Here is a 12055-nt window from a genome sequence, read left to right as displayed (position 1 = left end):
AATTCAGACAGCAACACACACACACACACACACACACACACACACACAGTGTGTTCACAATTAAAGTTCCAGTTTCAAAATGCTGTAGAAAGAGAACCACTGTGCAGATTGATATCAAACTTCAATAGCATATCATTGACAGAGGTGGAAACATCACAGAACAAAACAAAATTTAATGAAAATTTTACCAATGGATAGTGCTCTATGCATCATAACATGCACACCAACACAAGTCTGGCACACAACTATTCACCAGATTGCATCCAAGACTCCCAGCAGGATTGTCTCCGAAGGATCACCCGCTGCTAGTGAATCTCTTTTACAAGAACAGTGACTGGTCACACCAATATTCAAGAAAGGAAATAGGAGTAACCCACTGAATTACAGACCCATATCACTGACTTCAGTTTTCAGTAGGATTTTGGAGCATATACTGTATTCGAACATTATGAATCACCTTGAAGAAAATAACTTATTGATACATAACCAACACAGGTTCAGAAAATATCATTCTTGTGCAACACAGCTAGCTCCCATGAAGTAATGAGTGCTGTTGACAAGGGATGTCAGATTGATTCCATATTTCCAGAAGGCTTTCGATACTATTCCTCACAAGCGACTATTAATCAAATTGCACGCATATGGAGTATCATCTCAGTTGTGTGACTGGATTCATGATTTCTTCTCAGAGGGGTCACAGTTCGTAGTGACAGACGGTAAATCATCGAGTAGAACAGAAGTGATATCTGGCATTCCACAAGGTAGTGTCATAGGCCCTCTGCTGTTCCTGATTTATATAAATGATCCAGGTGATGATCTGAGCAGCCCCCTTAGATTGTTTGCAGATGACGCTGTAATTTACTGTATAGTGAAATCATCAGACGATCAATTCCAATTACAAAGTGATCTAGAGGGAATTTCTGTATGGTGCGAAAAGTGGCAATTAGCACTACACAAAGAAAAGTGTGAGGTCATCCACATGGGTACTAAAAGAAATCCGATAAATTTTGGGTATATGATAAATCGCACAAATCTAAAGGCTGTCAATTCGACTAAATACCTAGGAATTACAATTACGAGCAATTTAAATTGGAAAGACCACATGGATAATATTCTGGGGAAGGTGAAACAAAGACTGCACTTTGTTGGCAGAACACTTAGAAGATGCGACAAACCCACTAAAGAGACAGCCTACATTACCCTGGTCCATCCTTCGCTGTAATATTGCTGCACAGTATGGGATCCTTACCAGGTAGGCTTGATGGAGGACATCAAAAAAGTGCAAAGGAGGGCAGCGCATTTCGTGTTATCGTGCAATAGGGGTGAGAGTGTCACTGATATGATATGGGAGTTCGGGTGGCAGTCACGAAAACAAAGGCGGTTTTCTTTGCGGCGAGATCTATTTACGAAATTTCAATCGCCAACTTTCTCTTCTGAATGTGAAAATATTTTGTTGACACCCAACTAGTTAGGGAGAAATGATCACACTGCCAGGTACTTAAGTGTGAATTGCAGAGTAACCATGTAGCTGTAGATGTAGCAGGAATGTAGCTGTATTGAAGGCACACACTGTGTAAGACATTGTGAATATGACCCTCAAGGCCCTCTGATCCACTGTGGAACATGTCGTTTACCGATTTCACCTTGTAGCAGAAAACAATGAATACCATGTTGAACACTTCTTGCGTCAGTCTCACAACAATCAGAAAGCAATCTCATTTTGCTTTTGATGTGGTTTTTGGCCTCAGGACAATTAAAAATTTATTTTCCATATCCAATGTGATACAACATTGCCATGGTGGATGGGCTTACCTAACTAACAGTGTCACAACTGTTGACTGCCAAACTTGTGCAGTTAAGCACACTGAACAGTCTGGATGGTGTATTGTGCAATTTAAACCACAGCCGGCATATTGTGATTCCTACTATGCCCACTACATGGTGCCAGATGGACGAACATTGTGCACCTGTCAACAACTCAATGCTTCAGCTTTTCAGCTAGTGGTCTCCTTTAATCCAAAGTATTTACATTCTACAAGAATGTTCCTACAAGAAGTTAATAAATGAAATTTTTTTAGAAGGCAGAACATATCAAATTTTTTGTACACTTACTTTCAGGTGTAACATAATGAGCTGCTATAATCAACCATGATATTCCTCTCCTCCCCCCCTCCCCCCCCCCAATAACAAACCATGCAACAGCTATCTTAATTGCAGACGATACCATGTTAATATGTTGCAATCCAAGCTATTCGCAGCTTTAAGTGGAATCCAATACTGCAGCAGTCTTAATTCTGCAGTATTTTAATGAAAACAAACTAAAATTAAACACAAATAAATCTGTCTATATTGAATTTGATCTTGGGAGGCAAAAAACTCATGAAAACCAAATCTTAATGGGTGACGAATACATTAAAAAAACAATACTCGACCAAATTTCTTGGCCTATATCTTGATGCGGAGTTAAACTGGTCTGATCATGTGAATGATATTTGCAAAAAGCTAAGTACTACCATATATGTCCTAAGAAAACTGACACCTTTTTGTAACATCATCACTCTGAGGCAAATATATTTTGCACTATTTGAATCCCATCTAAGCTATGGGATAGAGGTATGGGGATCCAGCAGTAAAGGTAATATGAAAAGTGTACTTATCTTACAAAAGAAGGCACTTAGAATTATGGGAAAGAAATGTGCCATGGAGTCCTGCAGAAATTTGTTTAAAGAATTTAAAATACTAACTGTTCATAACCTGTATGTGCTGAAGATAATCATTATGGCAGTAAACAGTAACAAAACACTTAATAAAGAAATACACGATCACAACACTAGAAGTAGAGAGACCCCATATCATCTCTAATAGAACAACACTATGAGAAAAGCCCTCACTCTGCAGGCATAAAACTACTGAATTGCTTCCATCCTAATATCTCCAAATTGCCCATTACAAAAGTAAAAACGAAATTAAAATTATGGCTCCTAAACAATCCTGTGTATTCAATAGATGAGTTTCTTGATTTAGTAAACTCGTATCATGGAAGACCATCTATCTAAAAATATATGTAATCTCAGATCTTAGACTGTGTCACAAACTGTAAATACTTGAATGTCAGATATGAATACTATGTCACAAACTGTAAATTCCTTAATCTAAGTATGGCAATAACAATTTTTTATGTATAGTCCATATATGTAACTCTGTTCTCTCAACTAAATTTAGAAAAAGTTGTGTAGATAAAAGTATCAGCCAATAATATGTAACCCTAGCAAGTAAGGCTCTGACTTATCCAGAAGACTGGAACAAAAAAAAAAACCTTTTTGTAATCAGTTGATGTTGGATCAAAATAAATAAATAAATAAATAAATAGATCAGGACCAAGTCACTCATTTACCAACAGTTTAAAACAAACAACAACAGTATACAATTGATGTGTGTTGTTTGGACTGATGATTATTATCCAGTATTGCTATATTTAATTGAATAATTACACTTACTTTTCTCATAGACTGAACAAATTGCACGTATTCCATAGTTGCTTAGTGTGCACATTATCTCAATAATAGCTTCCTCATCTGTCCCCAGGCCTCTGACTGCATCATTCAATTCTTTAGCATAAAACTGTGGCAGAGGTGTCATCAGCCCAATAATGACATTCTCAAAATTCCCACTCAGTTCACTTTTTAAATTTGATATTAAATCCTGTGGAAGAGCATTACAAGTATTAACAAAAAATTAAAAAATTACTAGTTATGTAATACTAAACAAGGATTTATACATACCACGAATGAAGAAAAAATTACTATTTTGTCTCATCTGTAAACAAGGACATAAAGATTATGCTGGGTGGTTACAATTAAGGTGCAGCTACTTACAGAGCTCCAGAGTTGGCTGCAATTATTGTATGGCAGCAAAGCCTGGTAGATAAGCTAATGTATTAATGTGGAAGCGATTTATGTTGGAAAAAAATTAGTTCTGTTCTTGGCCACCAGGTGTAAATTTGGCGCTATGAATGCAAGAAAGATGTACAGAAATGTTTCTATCTGTAATGGATTACGAACCAGACATGGGCAGAAAAGGTCAAACAAAAGAAAAAAAAAAAGGCATAATTGTGATTTTATTATTAACCACTATGGCTTCTCAAATGACAGAGTGGATGTTGTGCCATCATAGAAACAGTGTACAGCACCAGATTTGAACCTGGCAGCCAAAATTTGAACTAATATTTTTCCAGCAGAAACAGTTTTCGCATTAACGAATTTGCATATCTACCAAGCTTCACTTCCGTACGATAATTACAGCCCACACTGGCAATCTGTCAATAGCTTTAACTTCATATTGCCACCCAGTATTTGTAACAACTGGGTGTTGTGAAATGTTAAGAAGCACTACATTTTACCACATAACTAAAAGTATAGAATCAAAGACAGATGCTAAGCAAGATGCAAAGAGATTGGATGTGTGTCAACCAGAGTGGATTGCAACAATTGTCTTATTACTAGACATGTTTAAACTGACTGGCAATGATGGACTTCAATCCGCATCTAGATTGGCATGACCAATTTCATCTGTACACGAGTGAGTCATCTCCTAACGCTATTCAGATAATGTCCACATTTTGTGAAACAACTATTTAACTAGTAACACTCTGCTATACCACATTTGTTATTTGCAAGTCAATATTCAATTACTTTCAATATGTCTTCACTTACCAAGTAACACAGTCTCTCTCTCTCTCTCTCTCTCTCTCTCTCTCTCTCCCCCCCCCCCCCCCCCTTTACCACCTCCATCCAACACAAACCCCACCCTAACCAAGTTCACCTGCCAAACTGCACTCCAGACACTGTGCATGTGTATATTTGTACGCCAGCTCAAGATAGGATTGTTCTGGAAACTAGTCAATTTTCTGTCCTTTTTTGTGTGCACCTGTAGATGACACAATGCGTTTGCTTTTTGATGAGTGGTCTTCTTTACACATACAATGCTACAGCTATTTCTTGGGCCAAACAGGTTAAATTAACATTAAACAGGTGGAAAGGGATAGGGTTCAGTAAGAGCTCAAGAGAAGCCCAGACCCAGTTCCTGACAAGAATATCTCAAACTTAACATTCAGAATTGCATGGGAGAGGGGGTGGGGTGATGGGACAGAAGAAAGTATACCTGGATCAGAATTACAAACATCTAGCTGTTTGAATAGCTGCTACCATAGTAACAGCCAGCAAATGTGCTTCTTTGCACTTCCTGCGCAGCATTGTCAAATCACTCCGTTACAGCAGGTAGCACTTACTAGCCAGTTGCAGAAAACACTTGCAGCTGGTAACCTAACAGTTGTGACCTACTTTTGTTGGGCACTCTCTGTGGTGCAAAGTAAACTTGCTACAACAGCAATGTCTGAAGCTTGTAGCTGAAGCGTGCAGGACAGTGTGGCTGCTAAATGTAATGTTCAGTGACCTGTTCACTTTTCGCATAGTCAGGCATGTGTGCTCGGTGCGGGAATATTTCAAGAAGAAGAGAGAAAATAGTGTGACTCTACTGCCTCTAATGAGTGCAGTCTAAAAGAACTGTTAGATGCATTTAAACACACTATGAAAGTTTGCGAGGAAAAAATACTGTGCAGAACAATAAGGGACTGGTTCATCTTGGTTACAGGCACCAAGTAAAAAAGAGTGAGATAGGACAATGAGTAACAGACTTTGATGAAACCTAAAAAGATGCTGTTTCTCACCACACATGTGCATATTATGAGAGAAAAGAACATCTGACCATTTAAAAAAGCTGTGTTACTCTTCACAGGCAAAATTAATCACAGGCAGTGAAAAACTTTGATATTAAGAGTGAGCCCTCAGTTTCAGGAACAGAACACCTAATGGACACAAAATTGTAATGAAAAGAAGAGATACCATTGTATGGCATTATCTATTTTTAAGGGACAATGTTAATGTACCATCTGAAGACAAATGTGGCTTGATGAAACATAGATAAAAACCAGTCATTCCATCACAAAAGATTGGTAAATTGGAGTGAGTATAGAAAGTAGTATCTAAAATATAATTATACCCTTAGGCAGTTGCAGTGTCTCTCCCATGGACCGTAGCACATAACAGTGCCAAGGAAGGAAGTGACTTGACTACCGTATTTACTTGAATCTAAGCCGCACTTTTTTTCTCGGTTTTTGTAATCCAAAAAACTGCTTGCGGCTTAGAATTGAGTGCAAAGTAAGCGGAAGTTCTGAAAAATGTTGGTAGGTGCCGCCACAACTAACTTCTGCCGTCGAATATACGTAGCACTACACAGGCATGCTTTGCAGGCACTAAGATAAATACTGGCACCGAAACCTCTGTGTCAGTAAATAAATTAAAAGAAAAGGTAGAAGAATGTAAACATTATGCCATGTACTCTTTCATGTTTGCTGCTATTTCATTTACATCCTGTCTGCCTAATAAACAACGAAACTAGAGTGAGAGAACAGCAAATGCGGAAGAATATACATATCATGTCATGTTTATATTCGTATTATTCTTACGCTGAATAGTGATACAGTCAGAAATGAAGCACGGCAACTGACTAGATTTTTAAATCTAAGATGACTAATTTCTGTGCAGAATGTAATGTACTAAAGAGAGGTCTGCAAAGATTTTTAAACGGAGAAAAATTTTTGCTAAACTCTCGTTCAGAACATCATCTATCATACGCAGTCTATTATTTGGTCCTTGTTGATCATTATCAAAGAAAGCAGCAGTGTAAGTAACAACAAATAGCAGTCTCTTGCCATTGTCTTGCTTATGAGACAATTCCTCTCTTCTTTTTTATTGTAAGCTGCAGTAGCGCGCACAAAAGCAAGCCATGTCACAAACACTTATTATCAGAATGTGACAAACAATGCATGACACATTAAAATAATGCAGTTTCAGCTTAGAGTGATGTAAACACCTATAACAAAGAGAACGGCACTTATCAGATCAAAGCAAGGTAAGCAATCTGATTCAAACCAGACGAAGCACGTGGAAAAGGAAGGGTACCCGTACAAATAAGGATGGAGCGCCTGACACAAAGCAATGGCTACTTGGTAAAGCTTAACTGTTAAGCTTATGACTCGAACCAAACTACTGTAGCTGTATCTTCATCCATTCGACCTAAACTGTGTTTCATGTTAGAATGGACCAACTTTGTTTCAGTTTGGAGGTGCGGTCTAAAACTTTTCTCTCCCCTTGAATTTCGAGTCTCAAATTTCAGGTGCGGCTTAGACTTGGGAAATTTTTTTTTCCTTGATTTTGAGTCTCATTTTTCAGGTGTGGTTTAGATTCGAGTAAATACGGTAAGTGGTTTTTACACTTTGCTGTAATTCGTCTCCTCCATTGTTTGTAGACATGGTTCAGGTTTCACATCTTGAGTGAGTAATGTCTACCACACTTGCACACTAAATCTCATCTCACGTTAACGTACGCCCCTCTGCAGAAGTATGCTATACTACATGCACACTAAAGTGGTTGGTAAGTACCATAACAGTTTATATTATTTTAATGTATTTAGTTACTATAATTACATCAAGGATTCATATAAATTTTAGCATTCCTTTCATATCAAATACACCAATAAACATGAATCATTCGGATTACTGTAAAACACAGTGCATATCTTGTTGCTTTCCATGAGCTATACAAATAACAGAAAAGCAGTGCAATTTTATGCACAGGAATGTTCCTTAAGTGAAATGATATTATGATCCTGTAAAGCAAACTCAATATTGCATCAGAGGGTGGATGAAGACAGTCAGTACGGAACTACACTGCTGTCGCAGCCTGAGCCATACTCCATGCGCACACACCGGTGAACTGGTATCATTGCTCCCTTCCACTCTTAACAGTGCTTCCTTATTAATCACTTTGTTAATTCTGATTCAGGTGTAGTTAAGAAAGCAGTTAAACAGGGGCAGATGTGAGAAAGTCACAGGATAGGAATACGTGTACATTAGCCCTACAAACACAGACAGTGTACAGAAAGGTATGAAGCTTGTGACAGCACATAGATAAGAGCAGGACAGGTGTCACAATAAGTGGCAGAAGTACATGGGAGATAGAATACTGAAGACTGGGACTGGGAGACTCGTGAAACAGACATTTAAAGGAGGACAGGTTTTTCTTAATATATGCAAAAAATCTTGTCTTGCACAGTGGAGGGGGGAAGCAAAGAGGTGCACAGGCAGACAGGATTCTGAAACAACCATTAAGTTGGTTTTCTTTCCAGAGAAGTGTGTACTGCAACTCAATAATGATACCAATTACAATTATTGAAAGCAGTGCACTGGTTGCAACCAGGTTCCTATATTAGGACAGTGGGTAGTATCAGCTCTTAGCTTACAGGAAACAAAATGTGATTTGACTACAGCAAACTTAATGCATACAGTTTCCAAGATAAAAGTCTCGTTAAAGCCAAACTATCATCATGGGATGATCAATTAACCAGTGAAACTCAACATTTTAAATTCTATTTTTCTTTTATCTATTTAGGTCCATGCTTGGAAATAATCACTTTCAGGATCTTGTACATAAACCAAGTGTGGCTATCATTACTATAAGAATAATTTTCACTGTCGCTGAAATGTGAAAACTCATTTACTCTGATTCTCTTCACTCTTTAATCTTCTATGGTATCATATTTGTGACAATTCTGCATTTACAAAGAATATTCCTTGCCTAGAAAAGGGCAGTTGAAATTACCTTTTGTGTCAGTTTTTTCATACCCTACCAATCAGGCATCACATAATTGGAGCTTTGCCATATATGTACAAGTAGTCCTTCACGTGAATTGTGTTCGAGCATGGGCTCATTCAAAATGAACTATGACAGTCTCTCAGTGAAGGCTATAAAGAAATTATTGTTTGCAATTGGATAACAGTTCCTTAACCATTGTACAAAAAAATATGCACTCCTCTGCATGTCAATTTTCAACAGGATTCCCACAGAACTGGAAAGTGTGAGTAAAACTATAGATTTTCATATCTAAGTTGAAAGGTTTGACTTTGTTTACTCTGCATATGAGTTCCTCACAGTATTTTAAAGAGGTTGCTGAAATGTGTTGTTATAAACCATCTCTATTTTTTAAAAATTCTTTTTAATGCCATTCTGTAAATTACAATAGCAATTTAATGTCCTGGTGAGAGGACTGGAATAATGTGCTAGGTGAACATATTGAAAAGGCCTTACTGTGGGTTTTTACCAAATATGATCATGTACCAAGGGATTGGAAGGAGTGAGACAGAACACTGGTAGGGCAGGTAGATCGTGGAATACCATTATGGAGCCACTGGAAGGATTTAGTTGAGGACACTTCATCACCCACCCTGATGAAAGGTACTCTAAGCCAACAAGACAGGATGTGATTTAGTTGTTCCAGTTCACAATAATAGTTTGCAATGAGGTGAATGCCCCTTGTAAGTGGTTAGCAAGTGTAGATAGAATATTAAGATCATGGGTGATAAGCCATGGGAAATTTAGGTTAAGAGAGTATGTCTTCTAAGATCTTCAGGATTTCAGAAGAGTGTTTGTTCCTTAGATATAGCTTCCACAGACAGCTAAAATGTGAAACACTTTTATGCAAGGGTACCTGACAAAATGGAAGCACTGTTGGTTGGCTTAATACAATCAGAGTTTCTTATTGCACTATCACAGATGGAAGTAGACATCTGGGAAATTGGCTCACTGTGCACAAAGCAACCAAATGAAAAACACTGGTCGAATGGTGCTAAGATTCATGTAATGGGGAAAGGGTCTCCTGAACCCGGGTCCCTGTAATAAATATACTATACATGAATCTGAGCTAGACAATGGGTTTAGGATTTTGGATGTTTAAAAAGGATTCCTCAAGATGGCTCATGAACAGATTAGCAAATTAAGGAACCATGCTACTATCTATAGCACTGCCCAATATGTTCTAAGCAGGAGGTGTTGTGGATAATGTTATGAACAGACATAAGAGGGCAAGGAGAAAAATTTTTGGCATTGTTTAGATATAGGGTCGATTTCAGTGAAATTTTGCTTTTTGTTATGTTGGTATCTTTGCACACGAATAAGTTCATCTGCATAATATTTGTACAGTGCGTGTACTGTCTTCAAATGGATAAACTGGTATTTATTGTGTCATAAAATGCCTGTTTTGGATGATTTATCACCCATGAAAATGCATCTAAACTCAATGAAGGTTCATACAGAGTCTAGTATTTGATTATCAAAAGCTAAGAAAAAGGTTGTCAAGTACAAAAACCACCGTACTTCTCTATAAGATAACCAACGTGAAGGTCATCCCAGAACTGCCACCACATGTGAAAATATCATGACTGACGATTACAGACATATGAAATAGCTAATTCATTATCATTGAAGAAGAAAGTGTTGTACATCAGCAATGACAGAGTGAGCAGAAGCAGGTGCCCTGTAATAATAAAAATACAAAATGGTGAAGGTGATTTATTTTATCAGGAAGATTATGGTCAGAGTTTCATGGGATGTAGAACGAATTATTCTTAATGATTACCTAGCAGCGAATACAGTAAAAATAGTCAAAAATTACATTATCTTCAGGAAAACACACCTGGGCATGAAGATGCTTTTCCATTGGGGAGAACTGATGGATTTTAAGTACAAAATGTTGGAGGATCCACCTTCGGACTTCCATTTGTTCAGAAGACAAATCTACTCACTGTAAAAATGTTGTTCTGACTGTATTAAAAAAATTGGGGGCAACGTTTAAAAACAAGAGCACTTTTGATCTAAAATGCGAAGTTGTTCGCTTTCAGCCTGAGAAAATTTCTCCTTGCTACCATGTTTTTTCAGAATGGTGTGGTATATCTGAGTGAGCATCATCTCAAAAATAGCAGTATTTGATAACAGCAAGGCTGTGCATATCACTGATGCAGTTTACTGAAAATAAATATCAATTTTTGTCCAAAGATTATTAAGTGCTTTGAAGCACTTAAATTTGCATCAATATACGGTAGTTATACATTTATATACTACACCGTACACAAGTGCACACATGAAAACCTATAGTAATTTGAAATGGCATGATTTTCGAAGCTCTCACCAAATTTTCTTACCTTCCCATACATTGTTTTATAAGTGTCCGCTATTTCAATGCGCTGTACTATGCTCCGTCTAGTTACTATATCAATTATGGCCTGCTCATCGGTGCCAAATCCCTTCATTGCTTTCCTTAATATTTCTGCATCGGCCTTTGGATCAAATGGTTCAGCAGGATACACTGTTGGTGTACACTGAAACAACATAACTGCTTTTTTACATTGCAGATAACTTAGCAATTGTGCTCTGCATTATGTATAGCAATTCAATATTTTACACTAATTAAAGTAACTAATTACTGCCACTATATGACAATATAAAATTTATAGCAACTGCACAAAAATCAGTTAAATATTAAAGTAGTAAGACTGCTCGTTGAAGACCCTACCACATTTCATTTAACTTAAACATTATTACAGTATTGTTTCTTATATACATTAACCAAGAAACTCAATTTTTCAGTAAATACACAACATACATACAAACATACCCACTATAACTTGCTCAGACACTCGGATAGGTTAACAAATCTCATGTTGTTAATCAGGCAGTAACCCACAATACCATCCTTTCTGTTGCTTTTCTTAGTACAAACCTAATGTCAGCATGTGCAAACACATAATGTTTCATTCAAATGAACAAATCTTATTTTAGTGTAAATACACAGGGCTTCTACTAATTCAAGATAACCTACAAATAGCAACTGTTCAGGAAATCAAAGCAGCTACAACAAATATTGAAGATATTACTGTTAAAGTAATTCTATTCTAACCTACAAAATGCAAACCAAACAGCACTGCAATCCACTTAAACGTCCCTCAACAATGTGAGGGATCAAACTAACCCAAGATTGACAAAACCACGCCTATATCAGTGGTAGGTGCTGTGAATGACTTACAGGTTTGAGTAGCTTGCCATCAACTCTGACCGCAGATGTAGATGCGGCGGGACCCTTGTCAGAGGGGAGCGACTTTTTATTG

The 12055-nt window shown here is 37.4% G+C and overlaps 1 protein-coding gene across 4 annotated transcripts in view; it reads right to left on the bottom strand.

Moving 5' to 3' along the window:
• Positions 1–12055, bottom strand: part of LOC124555050 (annexin B9-like) — a 97939-nt gene that overhangs the window by 72082 nt on the left and 13802 nt on the right. For all 4 annotated transcript variants that reach the window (XM_047128823.1, XM_047128821.1, XM_047128822.1 and 1 more), the window contains exons 3-4: positions 11093–11269; positions 3498–3702 (exon numbers count right to left, since the gene is read on the bottom strand). In XM_047128823.1, the coding sequence (XP_046984779.1) occupies positions 3498–3702; positions 11093–11269 (382 nt within the window). The remainder of the gene's footprint in view (positions 1–3497; positions 3703–11092; positions 11270–12055) is intronic.

Source organism: Schistocerca americana, chromosome X, assembly GCF_021461395.2.
Source record: "Schistocerca americana isolate TAMUIC-IGC-003095 chromosome X, iqSchAmer2.1, whole genome shotgun sequence".
Lineage (NCBI taxonomy): Eukaryota > Metazoa > Arthropoda > Insecta > Orthoptera > Acrididae > Schistocerca > Schistocerca americana.
Note: the sequence above shows the minus strand (reverse complement) of the source record. Positions and strands in the feature narration are given on the sequence as shown.